The sequence below is a fragment of the Mobula birostris genome, chromosome 10, assembly GCF_030028105.1.
Source record: "Mobula birostris isolate sMobBir1 chromosome 10, sMobBir1.hap1, whole genome shotgun sequence".
NCBI lineage: Eukaryota > Metazoa > Chordata > Chondrichthyes > Myliobatiformes > Myliobatidae > Mobula > Mobula birostris.
In genome coordinates, this window is record NC_092379.1 from 88670809 (window position 1) to 88691806 (window position 20998).

A 20998-nucleotide genomic window follows, 5' to 3' on the forward strand; every position below is an offset into this window, starting at 1 on the left:
TGTAAATACCGACTGTCCAAGTCCCAGGTCATCTTTGACACGCATAAGCTGTGATCGAGCTTCCTTATGGTTTTGTGGATGGTATTGATCCGGTATTTCTTCAGGATCCTGGCAATCCTTCCTGTAACTGTGAAAATATAGGGAAGACAGATGGTAGTGAAAGGACAGTGGAAACTTGATTGGATGAGGACTAACCAATCAGGAGGGACAGATGACGAGGGTATAAGTACCACCAGACTAGGCTTGCCCAGGCATCATTCCTGATGAAGATGGCAGAATTTGTCACTGAAACGTTGGTTAAAATCGATACCTCTACCCGGCTGGAAGCTCGAAAGAGTTTGTTTGTCATATATGCCAGGAAAGCACTAGATCCCTTTCCACCTAGTGAACATTAGCCAAATCACAGGACAATTTACAATGACCAATTAGCATACTAATCCATACATCTTTGGATTGTGGGAGGAAACTGGAGCACCTAGGGAAACCCACATGCACATAGGAAGAACGTACAAACTTTCTTACAGTGGATGCCAGAATTGAACTCCAAAGTCTGACACCCCAAGTCGTAATAATGCCACACCAACCACTACACTACCATGGTGCTTATTCTGAATGTTCTTTATTTTCTAACCATCGACGCTTTTTTCAGTGAGAGTATACTGAATCAGTGTTATTAGTGTACCTTAACTTTACATTAGATTGGTCACTTTTCATATATTATTACCATGGAAGACTTTTACAAACATATTCAGTGAGAATTGAGCTCAAAATGCACACATTGATTCTATTCTACTTAACCTTTGCAAACAAAAGTCACAGCAACTTTTGCTCATTTTATCAGCTTTGTTTATTTGCAAACTGGTAACTGTAGAATAACACAGAAAGTTTAAATATAGGAACACCAAAAGGGAATTAAAGAAAGGAAGTACTCCTCACATGCTGAACAAAATATACAGTAGAACGACCAAAGGTTTGTTATAAATCTCAGTACTGAAAAGTTAATTCATTGCCTTTGCAGAGTTCATTGGTAACAAAAGGCATTGTAGATAGCTGCTCTAAATACTATTTTTGGTTTCTTGTGTTGCAGGTTTAATTTATAGTCGAAAAGGTAGGATTTTACATCCAATGCAACCTTCTAAAAGTTCATTATTTGTCCAAAAGATTGCAATCTACAACAAACTGACCTGTGAAAAATGTTTCTAACTCTGCTTTTGAATCAAAATAATCTGAGTTTGCAATTTATTGAAATACTGCTAACTTGTATTTTGTGTAAAAGTTACAAATAAATTGGTGTGCTGTACAGTAAATGCATTGTTTTTGTACAAAATGATAGGTCCATCACAACTGCCCCTGCCAGCAGAATTAACTCCAGAAGTGAAAGCTATTTCTTTCAGGTGCAGCAGAGGAATTAAAACTGGCAGCTAAACTGTAAACATCATTCACAAGTAAGGGCTGGAAGAATTCAGAGCTCCTAGACTTCATAAAAACAGCACAACAATAACATTTTGGCAGAGGTTTGGAGCACACATTCACCACCTCTGAAACAATTCAATTGTCTGTTAAGTGGTAACCATGCCAAATACAATTAGTTACACAGAGACATTCCATTAGTTTTGAGTAATATCTGTAATCATTACAAAAGTGTACACAGACACCTTAGAAGAATTGGGTTAGTTACAAGAATCAGTCAAATTCTGCCATTCATTTTATTTTGTTTTTAGTACAGAGCAGAGCAAACTTGACAAGCAGTATACCTTGTTTGTATTATTGGCTTACTTTAATTATTATCCATACAATAAAACTGATTCTGCAGAATAAAAAATATCATAGCCAAATTAAAATGTCATTATCATAGCCCAACTTCCACAGGCAATTCAGTGCATTTCTGCTGGCCAAAATAAACTGGAATGTGCAGAGGACAGGGTGCTTTGATTATTTGTAAATAACTGTGATATCAGATGTTTTATAAGTGAGGCAGAAATCAGAAAGGAAGAGTTGCATGTGTTTACTGAAGCCTTAGCCCATTACCCAAGGTTAGAAATTCTATAATCAGCAAGAATCAGAAGCAAAGATTACTATCCAAAGATATAATTCACATTTTCTGTAATTAGTCTCTGTTTTTATATAAAAATGTAAGTTGTTCATTTCACCTGTTCTCCAGCTCATTTATGTTAACCCTACCCTACCCATAGTAGAGAGTATTCCCCGATATTCCAGGCTTGTCTTACACTACTCTTGAAAATATAAAATGTTCTCACTTGTCCAGATGGTTGTGTAAAATGTTGTGGAATGTTGTACATTGTAAGTATACTGCTATCAGTTTGTCAATTCAGTGAGTTTGCCATCCTTTTGTTGGCACATTCAAAGGCTCAGAAAACTGGATTCACCAATAGAACATTTTCAAATATAAATATGATATGTACATCAACATTTGGATTAAAGATTATATTTATATATCTCCATAAATATAACTCTGCATTGCTAGCACTACATAAATACACCTATGACTAACTTTGGTGTAATATTATTGTTATGGATATACTAATTAAAGCAAGAATTTCAAATAAATCAAATATTATGAAAATGATTCTCATCCCATTCAATGGTCACTTTAATGCAATAGAAATATATCTTGAATCACAAGTATATATTTTTTAACATTTGACATTATTTTATAGGATATATTAGGTTGTCAAAAGTGTGGAGAGCTCTTCAAAAACATACCCACATTGTATAAATATTTAGGTTTATGTCAACAAATTCAATTTTATGAATCATTCTAAATATAGATTAAAATTTGAATCATCTTTCTATTATCTGCACTTAAATATTGTAATAAAAGTCCTAGTGGTTCTGTTGTCATCATCAATAGGTTTATGTCCTTAAACCCAATGGTTATATCAAGTCATTATGATTACTCATTTAGAAAATGTATTTCAAGCTCCATTAAAAACAATGCTTGTGCTCTTCACTTTGAAATTTCACCTCAGTTGCTCCTTAGCAACCATTTGATTACTTAACTGCATTTAAAACTAAAATTTTTAAGCATAATAAACCACAGACCTTTGAACCACTTTAATTTTAAATAAGATGGATTCACAATCCTGCAGTAAAATTGTCCTCTATGTTCACTCCCTGCTCTTTTATTGTTCAACATGCTTAAAGCGACATTACAATCTACAATTAAATATATGTTCTAAAATTCGTTTTACCAATTTATAATTAAGCAACTTCCTCAAAATTTGGATAAACGTTTTAGGCTACTGTTCAGGAAACAATACTTCTTTTTACATATTATAGTGCTTGGATGTAAATGATGTGCTTTGCAAAGTCTTCTGTCTTCTGTATTATAATATTACTGCTGGTTAGTATACTGTGATGGTTGAAATGAAGAGAAAACAGAGTTGTTGTGGAATAACTCCCAGATGTGCTTTTTTATCTCATAGCATTGCAGCCTCTTTACTGGTATCCTTCCCATGACAAAGATCTGTGCCAGTGGGGAGAGTATAGTGTCATGGAGTAAAGGTTACAAAATCCACATTTATAAGATCATTTTCTATCAATGATTTGAAACAAAATTTGAATCTACAGTGTCATATTCATTTTCTTATTATGATTATTTAAATTCCACCTTTAAAATGACAAAACTCTCCTGAAAAATAAAACCTATTTCATTGTAATATGCAATATTTTTTTCTTCTTACAGAAACATTTGCATGATGCTAAGATTGCATATTACAATGATTACTATTTCATTGTAATATGCAACATTTAATTACAATAACAGTAACACGTATAAGAACTCATAATTTTTTTTCCCACATTGAGCACAACACCAGTAAACACCAACAGCAACATCAGTCATAGAGAAAGCTTTAGGAATAAAAATATCCAGAAAGGTGATTCTTACATTAGTATGCATTCCATTCATCAACACAGCACATCCCACCCCACAGTGACATCAGGTAACATGCGCCAAATTCTGGGATGAGGTTCTTTTAATGATGGGGTTCTGATGATAACCATTTAAGTTTGCAGTCGGCTCATTTTTATGCATTTCAGCAGTGAAACTGCATCAGAACATAGCTCATTCCTTCTGACCCTCTTATTCTGTAATCTGAGTCAGTGGCGAGGCTAATGCAGTTTTGGAATGATTGCCTGTTTATATACAGTAGAATGTTCTTTGATTCCCTCTGGACCTGTAGCAATTAAACATACTTTTCAGCCTTTCATGGCAATTTCACTACAACGACACAAGCTCCAGCTCTTCCAATCTTCAGAGGCACCTCCTGTAGTGGAGAAATACATCAGTGAATGATTTCAAAAACCCACTGGATGCTGTGCTATTGAGCTAAATTGAGATGCCTGTGGCGTCATTATTCAAGAGGGAATGACTGTGATCCAGCCACTGCCAGGAATTCTCAGGGAGAATTGGTATTTGGTAACTAGTAATTGGTTTATTATTGTCACATATACAAAGATACAGTGAAAAGTTTGGCTTTTTATATCATCCAGATAGACATTCCAACAACAAATACATTAAGGTAATACAAAATATAGAACATAGAAATCTACAGCATATTACAGGCCCTTCGGCCCACAATATTGTGCTGACCATGTAATCTACTCTAGAAACTGCTTAGAATTACCCTAGTGCATAGCCCTCTATTTTTCTAAGCCCCATGTACCTATCTAAGGGTCTCTAAAACGACCCTATTGGATCCACATCCATCACCATCTCCGGCAGCGCACTCTATGCACCCACCACTCTCTGTGTGGAAAACCTGCCCTGACATTCCCTGTGTACCTACTTCCAAGCACCTTAAAACTATGCCCTCTTATGTTCGCCATTACAGCCCTTCTATCCACATGATCAATGCCTCTCATCACCTTATACAGTACTCCTCTATCAGGCCATAAGGGAAAAATGACAGCAGAATTACTGAATTGCAAAATTGCCGTATTGCTGAAGTGTACTCCTCAGCATGGTCCAACATAGGATTGATTATTTTACTTATTGACAGTCAAGTGATTCCATTGGTTAGATCAATCGAATATAGATTGCTACTTCTGACCACTCTCCTGTACTTCTATCTTTAAATCTTCCTGGTTCTAGCCCTATGAGTAGATTTTGGCCATTTAATTTAACTCTGTTATACGATGAGGACTTTTTAAAATCATGGAGAATCAGATTACTCTTTTTTTTTGAAGAAAATATGTTGGAAGAGACATCTAGTCTTATTATATGGGATACTTTAAAGCATATATCCAGGGTCAAATTATTTCTTATACTTCCAACATCATTTAAAAAGTTAACAAAGAAAGAAACGAACAGGCTAATCAGTTAAAACAATTGGACCATAAATATACTTTGGTACCCGATCCTGAAAAATATAACAGACATATTGAAACCAAAACTAAATATGATCTTCTTTTAACGTATCCAATTGAAAGCTGGCTTTTAAAAGATAGAAGTCAATTTTATATTCATGGAGATAAAACTGGTAAGCTACTGGCTAATCAATTGAAGCCATTTATAGCCAAGCGGCAAATTAAAGAAATAGGTAAAATTAATGGGGACTTGACAACTGACCACTTTGAAAGTAATGACACTTTTAGGGGATTTTAGTCCAAATTGTATAGGTCTGACTCTGTTAATGATAATATTGCAATGAATAATTTTTTGGATCAATTAAATATTCCTAATCTTTCGATAGATGACCGTAGGCAATTGGATCAACACATTTCCCAGAAGGAAATTGCTCAGCCTATACGAGAATTGCATTCTGGGAATTCCCCAGGACCTGATGGATTCTCTGGAGAGTTTTATAAAGCTTTTTTCCTCCTTGTTTATACCACACTTATGATCTACCCTTACAGATTCCTTTAAGGTAGGAAGACTACCGCAGTCTTTTTACAAAGCTTCCATTTCGCTCATTCTCAAAAAGAATAGGAATCCTACTGAATGTTCTTCGTATAGACCTATCTCTTTACTCAGTTTTGATACTAAAATTTTATCTAAAGTGTTGGCTCACAGACTTGAAAATATTATATCTTCGGATGATCGGACAGGATTTATTAAAAATCGATATTCCCATTTTAATATACAGCATTTGTTAAATATTATGCATTCTCCATCTAAGGAAATATTGGAATGTGTGATATCTTTGGATGTGGGGAAGGCTTTTGACAGAGTTGAATGGAATTATCTCTTTACATCCTTAGAAAAATTTAATTCTGGACCTAATTTTATTAATTGGATTAAATTACTTTATTTATCTCCCTCCACTCAGGTTCGTACTCATTTTCAGAATTCTAAACCCTTTATACTCCAACGTGGAACTAGACAAGGTTGTCCTTTGAGCCTTCTGCTTTTTGATTTGGTATTAGAACCTTTAGCAATTGCTTTTCGAGAGTCTAAAAAGATTACTGGTATTTTAAGGAGAGGTACTATTCATAAAGTGTCACTCTATGCTAATGACATTGTTTTTTATATCTAATGTTACAACCTCTAATTTTAGTCAGTTCTCGGGATATAAATTAAATTTACATAAGAATGAACTGTTTCCTTTAAACAATTTAATACCAACTGATATTAACCTTCCTTTTAAAATTTTAAGAAAACAATTTACGTATTTAGGAGTAACAATTACTGAGAATTATAAAGATTTATTTAAGGAAAATTTTTTAACTTTAATGAATTATGTTAAAAAAGCACTTTCTAATTGGTAGCCTTACTCTTTATCCCTGACTGGCCAAATTAATTCTATTAAAATGAATATCTTACCTAAATTTATATAACCTTTTCAAGCTGTGCCTGTTTTTATTCTTAAATCTTTTTTTGACGCTTTGGATTCAATTTTTTCTTCCTATATATGGAAGAATATAAAACCTCAAATAAATAAAGCTCACCTTCAAAAAAACAAATAGAATGAAGGGTTTGCCTTACCCAATTTTAGGTTATATTATTGGGAAATTAATATATGAAATATTACGTTCTGGATATATTACATTAACCATGAGAATTGTCCTATATGGGTTTCTTTGGAAGTCAACTCTGTTACAAAATTTTCCATTATTTCTTTATCTGGATCCTCACTTCCTTTATCTTTAAATAAACTAACTGACAATGTGGTGGTCAAACATACTTTGAGGATTTGGTTACAGTTTAGAAAACATTTTGGTTTATTGAGATTCTCCCTCTCGAGTCCCATCTGTTCTAATTGTTTTTTTTAAAACCATCTTTAGTTGACTTATCTTTTAAAGAATGGGATAGATTGGATATTAAACAATTTCAGGATTTGTTTGACGGAGGGCATCTCTCTTCTTTTGTGCAACTTTCAAAGAAATTTAACCTTTCCAATACCCACTTTTTTGATACTTACAGATTAGAGATTTTTGAAGATCTCAATTACATACATTTCCTACAAGTCCAGATAAGAATATAATAGATACAATTTCTAATCTGAAACCCTTTGACAACGGTTCAATATCTTACATTTACGGTCTGCTGTTGGGACTGAAAAAGGCCCCTTTAGATAAAATTAAAGGAGATTTACAGATTGTCATATCTGAAGAGAGCTGGAAGATTATTTTAAAATTGATTAGTTCCTCATCATTATGTGCTCAGCATTCTTTATTACAATTCAAAGTGGTACAGAGAGTTCATATGTCTAAAGACAAGCTCTCTCGTTTTTATGCAGATATTTCCCCTTACTGTAATAGATATACTAATGAAGTGGCCACACTAATTCGTATGTTTTGGACATGTCCGAGACTTGAAAATTTTTGAAAAGATGTATTTCAAACTTTTTCTGCACTTTTCAATGTCAGTTTTAAACCCAATCCATTGACTGCCATGTTTGGTATTGTTGAGGATAGTGCTACAAAACTGAAGCCATCTAATCTGCGGGTATTGTCCTTTATGTCTCTTATGGCCAGGAGGGTGATCTTGCTCAAGTGGGAGGAGGCCACCCCGCCCACTCATGTTCAATGGCTATCTGACTTTATGTTATGCCTTGATCTAGAGAAGACTCATTGTTCGATTTCTGATTCTAAACATGATTTTCTAATATTATGGGGACCCTTTCTGAATTTTTTCATAATCTTTCAACTGTTTTTAAAGTATGGATCTGAGCCATTATTATTATAATATTATATGGTAAGGTATTTTCTTTACTTTTTTTTTTACCAACCAGCTCATTTTGGTAGTGGGGGTAGATTTTTTTAATAAAATACATTATTTTATTTTATTTCATAATTCAATCTTTTTTCTACATGATTGATTTGGAATATGAGATACTGTGATCATATTACTGTGATTTAAATGTGAGGTAATTCATATTACTTACTTGTATCCTTATGAATTTTGTATTTGTATTCATGCAATTTATATAATGTTAATAAAAATATTGAAAGAAGGCAGTGGAGGTCGATGGGAAGTAGAATTAAAATGGCTGGCTATGGGGAAATTTTACTGTTAAGACAGACAGAACAAAGGTGCTTGATGAAGCAATCCTCCACAACCTGTATTGACGATTTAGAGAAGGATGAGGAAGTGTTTAAGGCCCTGAAAATGGAGATGAGGGAGGAGAGGTAGGAGTAGGTATAACACCAAGCATGATTCCAGGGATAAGTGCCTGGAGGGGGATCAGTTGGAAGGGATGAGTGGACAAGGGATTTGTGGAAGAGCAATTCCTACAGAAACATTACCTTTGATAAAAATATAACATCGCAAGTACCCTGGAATGAATGTCTCATAATGGTAATAGATGCAGTGGAGATGGAGGATGTGATAAAATAGAAAGCATCTTTGCAAGTGACAGGGTGGGAAGGGGCAGATGCTTGTAAAAGATATCAACAGGTAATTTGTCTCTGGAGACAGAATTAGAGAGATCAAGAAAGAGGAGGGAATTGCCAGAGAAGGACCAAGTAAATTTGAATGTGGGATGGAAATCAGGGTGAAGTTGATGAAATTGGTAAGTTCCACATGGGTGCAGGAAGGAGCAAAAATGCAATTGTCAATGTATTGGTTAAAGAGTAGAGAGGGACTTTAAAATTTTATAGAACTTCCACAGAATGCATCTAGAGATGGTTTTGATTTGTGTACTCCGAATGAAGCCATAAGCAAAAGGGGCTATGAAAATAAAGAGGAAAATGCAGAGTTCCTATTTTTCAAAACATGGAATTTACTACTCCATTGAGTGGTTGAAGTCAATAGTGAGATATATTTAAAGAGAAGCTAGAGAATAGCTTCTCTAGCACCTGCAGGTGAGGTGTCGGAGAGTTGGAGGGTAACCAGTGTTGTTCTGTTGTTCAAGAAAGGCTCTAAGAATATTTGTCAAAGAACCTGATATCAATAGTGGGTAAGTTATTGGAAGGTATTTTAAGACCATAAGACATAGGAGCAGAATTAGGCCATTTGGCCCATCGAGTCTGCTCCACCATTCAATCATGGCTGATCCTTTTCTTTCTCTTCCTCAACCCCATTTCTCGGCCTTCTCCCCATAACCTTTGATGCTATGTCCAATCAAGAACCTATCAATCTCTGCCTTAAATAGATCCAACAACCTGGCCTCAACAGCTACACATGGCAACAAATTCCACAAATTCACCACCCTCTGGTTAAAGAAATTTCTCCACATCTCTGTTTTGAATGGACACCCCTCTATCCTGAGGCTGTGCCCTCTTGTCCTAGACTCTCCCATTATAGGAAACATCTTTTCCACATCTACTCTGTCGAGGTCTTTCAACATTCAAAAGGTTTCAATGACATTCCCCCCCCCACCGATCCTTCTAAATTCCAACAATTACGGACTCAGAGCCATCAAACGTTCATCGTATGATAACCCTTTCATTCCAGGAATCATCCTTGTGAACCTCCTCTGGACCCTCTCCAATGCCAGCACATCTTTTCCAAGATGAGGGGCCCAAAACTATTCACAATACTCAAGGTGATTCCTCACCAGTGCCTTATAAAGCCTCAGCATCACATCCCTGCTCTTGTATTCTAGACCTCTTGAAATAAATGCTACCATTGCATTTGCCTTTCTCACCACCGACTCAACCCGCAAGGTAACCTTTAAGCTGTTCTGCACAAGGACTTCCAAATCCCTTTGCATCTCAGATTTTTGGATTTTCTCCCCATTTAGAAAATAGTCCACTCATTTATTTCTACTACCAAAGTGCATGACCATGCATTTTCCAACATTGTATTTTATTTGCCAGTTTCTTGCTCATTTTCCTAATCTGTCTAAGTCCTTCTGCATCCTACCTGTTTCATCAACACTACCTGCTCCTCCATGAATCTTTGTATCATCCGAAAACTTGGCAACAAAGCCATCTATTTGTTCATCTAGATCATTTATATACGTCATAAAAATAAGTCGTCCCAACACCAAACCCTGCAGAGCACCACTAGTCACTGGCAGCCAACCAGACAAGAATCCTTTTATTCCCGCTCACTGCCTTCTTCCAATCAGCCAATACTCTAACAATGTTTCTGTAATATCACAGGCTCTTAACATGGTAAACAGCCTCCTGTATGGCACCCTGTGAAAGGCCTTCTGAAAGTCCAGATATACAACATCCACTGCATCCCATTTATCTATCCTACTTGTAATCTCCTCAGAGAATTCCAGCAGTTTCATCAGGCAGTATTTTCCCTTAAGGAAACCATGCTGACTTTGTCCTATCTTGTCCTGTGTCACCAAGTACTCCATCACCTCATCCTTAACAAATGACTCTAACATTTTCCCAACCACTGAGGTCAGGCTAACTGGTCTATAATTTCCTTTCTGCTGCCTTCCTCCTTTCTTAAAGAGTGGAGTGACATTTGCAATTTTCCAGTCCTCTGCCACCATGCCTAAGTCCAATGATTTTTGAAAGATCATTTCTAATGTCCTATATCCACTCTCATCTCTCTTTTATTTTAACATACTTAAAAAACTTTTACTATCTACTTTGACATTATTTGCTAGCTTGCTTTCATATTTCATCTTTTCTAATGACTCTTATAGTTGCTCTCTGTAAATTTTTTAAAACTTCCCAATCCTCTATCTTCCCACTAATTTTTGCTTTGTTGTATGCCCTCACTTTTGTTTTTACATTGGCTTTGACTTCCCTTTTCAGCCACAGTTGTACTATTTTGCCATTTGAGTATTTCTTCATTTTTGGAATACACATGTCCTGCACCTTCATCACTTTTCCTAGAAACACATATCATTGCTGCTCTGCTGACATCCCTGCTAGCAGCTCCTTCTAATTTACTTTGGCCAACTCCTCTCTTATACCACTGTAATTTCCCTTACTCCACTGAAATACTGTTACATCAGACTTTCCTTTCTCCCAATCAAATTTTAAGTTGAACTCTATCATATTGTGAATACTGGTTCTTAAGGTTTCCTTTACCTTAAACTCCCTAATTGTCTCCAGTTCATTACACAACATCCAGTCCAGCATAGCTGATCCCCCAGTAGGCTCAATGACAAACTGCTCTAAAAAAGTCATCTCTTCGGCATTCAACAAACTCACTCTCTTGAGATCCATTACCAACCTGATTTTCCCAATTGACCTGCATGTTAAAATCTCCCATGACAATCATAACATTGCCAGGGAGCAGATATATAAGTATTTGTACCTTCAGGGACTGATTAGGGATAGTTAACATGTCTTTGTGCATGGTAGGTCAGTCTAAACAAACTTAGTGTTTTTCGAGGAAGTTACTAGGAAAGCTGATGAAGGCAAGACAGTGAATGGTGTCCAGATGGACTTTAGCAAGTCCTTTGAAAAGGTCCCATATAGGTGTTGGTCAAGAAGGTTCAGTTACTTAGCATTCAAGATGAAGTAGAAAATTGAATTAGACATTGGTTTTATGGAAGAAGTCAAAGAGTGGTAGTGAATGGTTGCCCCCTCACTGGAGGTCTGTGACTAATGATATGCCACAGGGATCAGTGCTGAGTCCATGGATATTTATCATCTCTATCAACATAAACTGGATCAGAAAACTTTCCAATGACACCAAGATTGGGGATGTAGTGAAGAGCAAGAAAGATTATCAAAGCTTCCAGTGGGATCTGGACCAGCTAGAAAAATGGGCTGAAAAATGGCAGATGGAATTTAATGCAGACAAATCCGAGGTATTGCCAGACAAATGTGAGTACGATGGACAGGGTGAGTGGTAGGGCACTGAAGAGTGCAGTGGAATAGAGGGATCTGGGAATACAGAATCATAATGCCTTGAAATTTGTGTCATAGCTGGATAGGGTCGTAAAGAAAGCTTTTGGTACATTGACCTTCAAAAATCAATGCATTGAGTACAAGAGTTGGGATGTTATGTTGAAGTCATATAAGAAAGAAGTGAGGGGTAATGTGGAGTATTATGGTAATTAGGGTCACTTAAGTACAGGAAATATGTCAATAAAATTGAAAGAGTGCAGAAAAAATTTAGAAGGAGGCTACAAAGATTTGAGGACCTGAGTTGTATGGAAAGGTTGGATAGATTAGGACTTAATTTGCCGAGTCATAATTTTGTATACCTCCATCAAATCTCTCCTCATTCTTCAATGCTCTTGGGAGCATAGAATGGGGGGAAATTTTATAGATGTCTAGGGTAAATGCAAGCAGGCTTTTTCCACTGAGGTGAGACAGGAGCTAGAGGTCATGGGTTAAGAGTTAAAGATGAAATGTTTAAGGGAACATGAGGGGGAACTTCTTCATCTAGAGGGTGGTGAGAATATGGAAAGAGCTGCCAGCAGGAATGGGGCAAGCAGATTCAATATGAACACTTAAGAAAAATTTGGATAGCTACATGGATGGGAGGGGAATGGAGGGCTCGGGTCCAGATACAGGTTGATGGAACTAAGCAGATTAATGGTTCGGCATACCCCAGAAGGACCAAAATGCTCGATTTTGTGCTGTACTGTTCTATGACTCTATGACTGTATGAATACATCTCAGGAAAAAAGTACAGATTACCAGAGGCAAATGAGGTGGCTATGAGAAACATTAAACACATAGCTTTGGGCCAAGTGCCTTTTCTGTGGGCTGTATATTCTGTGCAAACTTCCAGTGATGATTGACTCTGGCTTAAATTTCGTTCCACAGAACCTAAATAACTTCCTTTCTTTTATAAATATCTGTGTGTGAAGCTGAACCATTCCAGTCTTCAGATATCACAGTCAATGTCCAGACAGACACCTTCCAAAAGTTGTATCAACGACAAAATATAGGATGTGAGTATTTAGGTGGTGAGGCGATCCTTTTGCTTTTCTGCCGTAAACAGGGCATGAGAGGGGTGACGGAAGAGTCTCCATTCATCTGGATGAGTACAGGTCTAATACAAAGCTTGATTATCCCTCCCCTCCCCCCCCTCCGACCTATTGCCTGTGATTAACAATCACTCCTTTCACAGACATCATAGTGTGAATTAGCCTGCGATCTATACAAAACTGTGCAACATCTGCAAATTTAACTTGCATTTTATCTTTTTTTCATAATAGCATTACCTCTGTCCATTCATTATTCTGTGCATCATATGATTCAACAGTGTTTAGGTAAGTCTGGCCATCATATCCTCCAACAGCATAAAGCTTGTCCCCAAGAAGGCACACTCCAACTGCATCTCTGGCAACACCTAAAGGTGCCACGGTTGTCCAGGTGTCTGTTTTGGGGTCATACCTACAAATATGAGAATGAAAATGGTTTTGAAACTATCAAAATCTTACCAGCGTATTCTCAGGAAAAAAATACCAGAGAAAATAATACCAAGTTTACAATACTAGATAGGTTATGAATTCAGCAATATTGTCCATTTTTAAATGTTTTAAACATTTATACATTGATTTTGATTGTTCAATCACTGATGAACAGGTCTGATATATAAACAGTTAAATAATCTGATCACCTGAGAATGGAAAACAAAGTTCCACTTTCATTTAATTAAATGGTGATTGTAATAGTGCCATGGGAAAAGATTCTGAATTTTAAATACATAGCATTGTATACAAAAACAAGTAGGCAAGTTTGTAATTACAGTAAATGCTAGTTAGAACACAATTGACAACTTTGCATCGTGAGGCTACAGTTGCCTGGACTGGAAATGCTGACCAAACACGTTCAGTTCTCTGACCCATTCAGTCATTTAACAAGGTTCAGCTTTTGTAATAGGACACTTGACAGGCCTATTACACGAACAAAATCTCTTATCTTTTTATATGTTCCTATTAAGATATGGCTCTGTTTTCTTTGCTCCACGAAAAACAAACAACCTGTCAAATCTTTCTCCATGACTGAAGTCCCGCAATCCAAGTAATGTCCTAATGAATCTCCTGCTTGCATTTACTCTATCTATGCCCCTCAGAACTTCCCCTCATCTGCACTCTCCCCAGTGCAACAGCATCTTTTATGTAGTATGGCAACCAAAACTGCACATAATATTCTATATATGTGTTCCAAAAAGAGTTTTGTAAAGCTGCGATATATGTATTGTCAGGTTCTATTTCATCCCAACCTACGAAGGCAAACATGCCTTCTTTACCACCTCCTTTACCTGTGTTGTAACTATGAGAACAATAAACTTGTACCCTAATGTCCCTTACTACAATAAATGGTAGGATGATAGCATTCCTTAGTATCCTACCATTTATTGTAAATATCCTTTCCCTGTCTGACTTCCCAAAATGCATCACCTTGCACTGCATGGAAATAATTTCCATCTGTCAATGCTCTGCACAAATTTCCATCTAGCCTATTTCCTACCGTAGCCTTAGACAATCTTCCTTGCTCTCCACCGTATCACCAACATTTGTGACAATCACAAACTTACTAATCATATCTCTTTCATTCCCATCCAAGTTATTAATATGTATCACACGCAATGTGTTCCAGCACCGATACTGCAGCACTGCTCAGTCCACTGACTTCCAGTCAGAGAAGTATTCTTCCACTATTATTTCTGCCTCCAATCAAATCCAAACAAGTTCTGGATCCAATTATCCAGCTCTCCCTGGATCCCCTGTGCTTTAACATTCTGGACCAGCCAACCATGCAGAACCTTGTCAAGGGCTTTATAAATATCCTTACAGACAATAGCTACCTCCTCAAACAACTTAAATTAGTGAAGATTATCCCTGATCTGCCCCAGCTTTCCAAATGTACAAAATATAATTCAATTCCTTGGAACTATCTCAAATACTTTCCCCAGCACTGCACAAGGTTCACAATTTAGTTACCTGGCTTATCCATGCTGCCCTTTGGCAAGAAAGGAACAACATCATTTGTCAGCTATTAGCTACTTGTGCTGTTTTAAAGTGATATATTGAAAGCATTTAATTTGCAACATTCAATCTCAAATTAAACAAACGTAGAAAATAAGGAAAATATTAAACTCAAATATCCATTTGATATTTTATTCGTGACGATAATTATTTGGAGCTAAGACTGTTGTAGTCACAATGAATAGGCTGGCAACTCCTGTGTTGCTACATGAAATCATTAAGAAAAGGCAGACAGAGATGCACCAAACAAAGAAATGTTGTCAGTGAGTTTTCTTTTCTATGTTGTAGAACCAGGTTATTATTTTATTGTGATCAAAACCCAGTTTCTCAATTCCTGTTCTGCCTGAATATTAATAGGACTAGTCAGTGGTATTTATCTGTGCCTTTGGGAAGGAATGGGCATAATGCTGGAGAATAAAGAACACAAACGTGATCATTCTTACCGTTCCACACAATCTGACAATCTAGAACAGTGGTTAGAAGCAGGAGCGTCATGTCCTCCCACAGTATAAAGAAAGCCATTACACGTGGCAACTCCAACTCCCCCTCTTCGCTTGGACATGGGTGCACACATGCTCCATTTATTGGTATGAGGATCAAAGCACTCCATTGATCGTAGGCAGGAGCTGCCATCTCGGCCACCTACTGCGTACAGTCTGTAAAACACAATTCTTACCTTTAGGATTATATAACATCCATAAACAGAACAAACCCTTGTACTTCCATTGAACCTATTGCAGCCTATGGTCTTTGCAAACAAATTTACAGCCATTGAAATTCTTTTGCAATGTAGTCACTGTTGTTACGTAGCAGCCAATTTATACACAGCAAGCTCCCATAAACACCAATGGAAGGGGCTGTGTGAAATGAGGCAGAGAATTAGAATAATAGGATATGGAAAGCTTATGTAACGCTCAGTTACATTGGCTCGTATATGTCTAGGGGAAATCCCGCCCAGCACCTGCCTGAACACTTCCCACTGAGTCGGTTGCTGCACCACTGCCACCCGAATCAATCCCAAACATCAATCATCAGCCAGCACACACAGTACGTTTTACCAAGTACACTTTATAGATATTACTAAGTCTATGAAATTAATATAAATTCGATACAGAAAAGGAAGTAATGGGAAAAAAAAGGCACCAGACTTATCAAAGTCTAAGTTCTTCGTGCACAACCGTTGGAGCTCAATAAATTCCTGATGACCACCCGGATCCTGTCGACTCACAGCTCAGGACCACCCGGAGTGATCAACCGGAGCCTTTCGCACATCTACCGTCCTCCTCGTCTCTCCTCCGACTCCCCGCCAAAAACCCCCGTTCCCAGTCATATGAGACAGCATTATCACCCGAAAAAAACGATAACATAAATACCCATTGGCTAATAGCACCCTGCTATCTGTATTAATCCAAGCAAATGTCTAGCTAGAGACTTTCTCAGCATTTAACATAACAAAGAAGCATTCCCAAGTATAACATAACAAAGAAGCCATTTTAAACTTAACATACAAAAAAAAACCCCATACACTCAGGATTATTCTTAAAGACTGAACAGTTGTGTTCAAAAATGTAATCACCTATGTTTCATCTGCCTAGTGCAGAGTACACCACACCATGACTCTGGAAACACAAATACCCAGGAATGAAAAAGATTACAGAAATTTATGGATGCAGCCTAGCCCATCACAGGCAAAGCCCTTTCCATAATGAATACATTTACACAGAGCACTGCCACGAGAAAGCAGCATCCGCCATCAAGGATTCCCATCACACACACTTCTCACTACTACCATCGAGTAGGATGTACAGAAGCCTTAGGTCCCACACCGCCAGGTTCAGGAACAGTTATTACCCAACACCCATCAGGCTCCCAAACTCACCACAACTCTGAACTGGTTTTAAACCTACAGGCACACTTTCAAGAACACTTTACAATTTATGTTCTCAGTGTTAATGTTTTATACTGTATATTTGCACAGTTCCTCTTCTTTTGCACATAGGTTGTTTGTCAGTCCTTATTTATCAATAGTTTTTGTAAATACTTTTGATTTTTCTGTAAATGCCTTCAAGAAAATACTTTTTTTATACTTTATACTTTGCTGTCGCCAAACAATTGATACTAGAGCGTACAATCATCACAGTGATATTTGATTCTGCACTTCACGCTCCCTAGAGTACAAATTGATAGTAAATATTAAAAATTTAAATTATAAATCATAAATAGAAAATAGAAAAGGGAAAGTAAGGTAGTGCAAAAAAAACGGGAGGCAGGTCCAGATATTTGGAGGGTACGGCCCAGATCCGGGTCAGGATCTGTTCAGCAGTCATATCACAGTTGGAAAGAAGCTGTTCCCAAATCTGGCCGTACCTGTCTTCAAGCTCCTGAGCCTTCTCCCGGAGGGAAGAGGGACGAAAAGTGTGTTGGCTGGGTGGGTCGTGTCCTTGATTATCCTGGCAGCACTGCTCCGACAGCGTGCTATGTAAAGTGAGTCCAAGGACGGAAGATTGGTTTGTGTGATGTGCTAGGCTGTGTTCACAATCTTCTGCAGCTTCTTCCAGTCTTGGACAGGACAACTTCCATACCAGGTTGTGATGCACCCTAGAAGAATGCTTTCTATGGTGCATCTATAAAAAATTAGTGAGGGTTTTAGGGGACAGGTCAAATTTCTTTAGCTTTCTTAAGAAGTAAAGGCGCTGGTGGGCCTTCTTGGCGGTGGACTCTGCATGGTTGGATCAAGTCAGGTCATTTGTGGTATTGACCTCGAGGAACTTAAAGCTTTTGACCTGTTCCACTTGCGTTCCACCGATGTAAATGGGGTCCTGTGGTCCGCTACTCCTTCTAAAGTCAACAACCAATTCCTTCGTCTCATGGTAGTATATGGTAACATGAACATACTTGGATAATAAATTTACTTTAAATTTTGAAAAGACAGGAACAATTGCCCACTTAACTTCTCAAATCTCTTTCATTATTTATTGAGTTTACGGCAGAATTGTGGCTAATATAATATCTCTTCCTTTATTGCAAGAGGCTGTAAACTCAACCAGGTCTAGCACAGACACAGATCCTCTCTATTATGAGGACATTTTCAAAAGGCAGTGTCTCAAGAAGGAGGCATCCATCATTAAGGACCCACACCGTCTATGATATACCCTCTTCTCATTACTACCATCAGGGAAGAAATACAGGAGCCTGAAGACGCACACTCAATGATTCAGAAACAGCTTCTTCCCCTCCACCATCAGATCTCTAAGCAGTCCATGAAGCTATGAAAACTTCTTTGTTATTCCTCTGTTGCACTATTTTTTTTGAATCTCATCATAATTATGTCTTGCACAGTGCTACTACTGCAAAACATCAAATTTCACAACATACGACGTTGTACCCATGACAACTACCTCACTTTTTTATTATTTCTATTTTTGCACTACCATTTTTAATTTAAATATTTTATATACTTATACCTGTTGTAATTTACTTTTTTCCTATATTTGTCATGTATTATATTGTACTACGGCAGCTAAGTTAACAAATTTCACGGCATATACTGGTGTAACAAACCTAATTCTGACTCTGATAATAAAGCTGATTCAGATTGCATTTTTGACAACACTCTCATCCTTGCAAGTAGGCTGGTGAGAATGTACGGAGTGGTTGAGATATGCATGAGTTCAGATGTCACAGAAGAAATTGGCTGTGATGCCAGCCATTTAACAATGGAAATTCATTGTCTGTCTTATTACAAAAAAAACAGCAAGTAGTTGAGGATCAGATTGCTTTCAAAATTCTTGGAACTAAACCCAAGCATATCAGAATGGGATGTGAAAACGGAAGATCATTTTCAAGGATGCCGAACTGAATGCAAAAACAACATGATTAACACACAAGAAGACCAAAAGTGAAAACTAGACTTGCTCGTATTGACTCGTACATTATGAAAGACGACAGGAAAGGCGTGCCACAACAGCATAGTGATTATCACAATACTACTACAGCTTGGAGTATGGAGTTCAGTGTTCAAACCTGGCATCCTCTGTGTCGGTTTTCCCCTGCTTTCTTCTCACAGTCTAAAGACATACTGGTTAGTAAAATGTCCCGCGATTAAGTCAAGTTAAATTAGGGGTGTTCAGGGGGTTTACTGGGTGGCAGGACTCTAAGGGCTGGAGGAACCGATTCCATGCTGTTTTACTGAACAATAATAAATAAAATATTTAAAAATAAAACTTACAAACACTTTCACTAATTGGATTGGACAGTGCAAGTGAAGTATTTTATCAAAATGACTTTGCTATATCTCACAGTGCTACGAGGAGCTAGGTTTTAATTAGCACTGATTAAATTCCAATTGATATTTTTAGATTGTTAAGTGCTGTTTTGTCCCCAAAGAACAATGGACAAATTAAAGGTTAATCCATGTGAAGTATTAAGTTTGTTTATTTCATTTAATGTGATTGATCCTGATGGAATTACAGGAGAATGGCCTGTGAGGTGAATGGTGATGCAAATTATCATCGATTTGCAACCCTGAATATCTAGAGGGCAGTAACATTAACATTATTTTCTATGCTATATTCTTCAGCATGTGTTACTATTCTCACACTTACTTTTCAGAATAAACACAATGCCTCCTGCTCAAGTTACACCTTTGCATTGGAAAGCCATGATAGGGGTGGGGGAGTCACAAGAATAATGTCCAAACTCCACACAGGGTTTACTGGAGGCCAAGTTATGCTTGTAATGTTTCAATAACTTAATCACAGTAACAGAATTAAATTCTCCTCAGGAAATATTTCTTGCAGGACTTTCGCTCTTGCACATTTAATTGTTCAATTTGTTGCAGGTTCACAGGGTCATAGAGTTATGGCCAGCCTTGTCCATGCTGACAATTAAGCACACATTTACATTAATCCTAGACTAATCCCATTTTACTCTCCTGCATTCCCAACAAGTTTCTCCCCATCCCCTCCACCTCTCCAGAATCTCCACTCACATGTGTCTATTCGGGTGTGGGAGAACACTGGAGAAAGATAAATATCAGAGAAAACCCATATGTGCTCACAGGGAGAACATGCAAACTTTACACAAACAGTTCCTAAGGTGAGGATTAAACCTTGGTTCCTGTAGCTGTGAAGCAGCAGCTCCATTAGTGGCACTGCTCACCTGTTGTATCACAAACCTTTTACTGTTCTAATAAATTGGTGTGAATAACAGAAGTAAAAACTCCTCAGGAAATATTCCTTGTAGGATTTTCCTCTTTAACTTGGCATGTGACTTGAATGGTTACAGTATGAACATTGTAGTAATGTAATTAAACATGTTTTTGTTAATATAAGACTAGCAACTGTGGGAAGAGGGAAAGATCTGTTATAAATTAACAGAACGCACATGGAAGGGTGAGTCCTGGGCTGGATGTCCTGCTCACATAAGGCCTGTGAAGCATCTCCCATAGCCTCTCCTTTCCAGGTGTAGTGATCACTGCAGTACCACTGTTTGCTTGCTATGCAGGAAGTCACTCGCATAAGGTCTCTCCTATACTACTGTATGTCCATAGCAATACCTTCACGTGGAGTCCCTGTTCTTCCTGAGTTTGCTATGTCATGGTGTGACCATATGTCCAGTGGTATAATTGGGTGGGCAGGCTGGGCCCATTAGCCTTGGTAGCAGCCAGATTAGGAGAAGGACAACTCAAATTCCAAACCCGGGTAGATAGGACTCATTAGCCT

General features: G+C 37.5%; 1 protein-coding gene across 5 annotated transcripts in view; it reads right to left on the bottom strand.

Moving 5' to 3' along the window:
• Nucleotides 1-811: 811 nt before the first annotated feature.
• LOC140204132 (kelch-like protein 4) overlaps nt 812-20998 on the bottom strand; it is a 401566-nt gene continuing 381379 nt past the window's right edge. For all 5 annotated transcript variants that reach the window (XM_072270528.1, XM_072270523.1, XM_072270525.1 and 2 more), the window contains 3 exons: nt 15719-15931; nt 13506-13677; nt 812-4289 (listed from right to left, as the gene is read on the bottom strand). In XM_072270528.1, coding sequence (XP_072126629.1) covers nt 4230-4289; nt 13506-13677; nt 15719-15931 — 445 coding nt within the window. In that variant the 3' untranslated portion in view covers nt 812-4229. The remainder of the gene's footprint in view (nt 4290-13505; nt 13678-15718; nt 15932-20998) is intronic.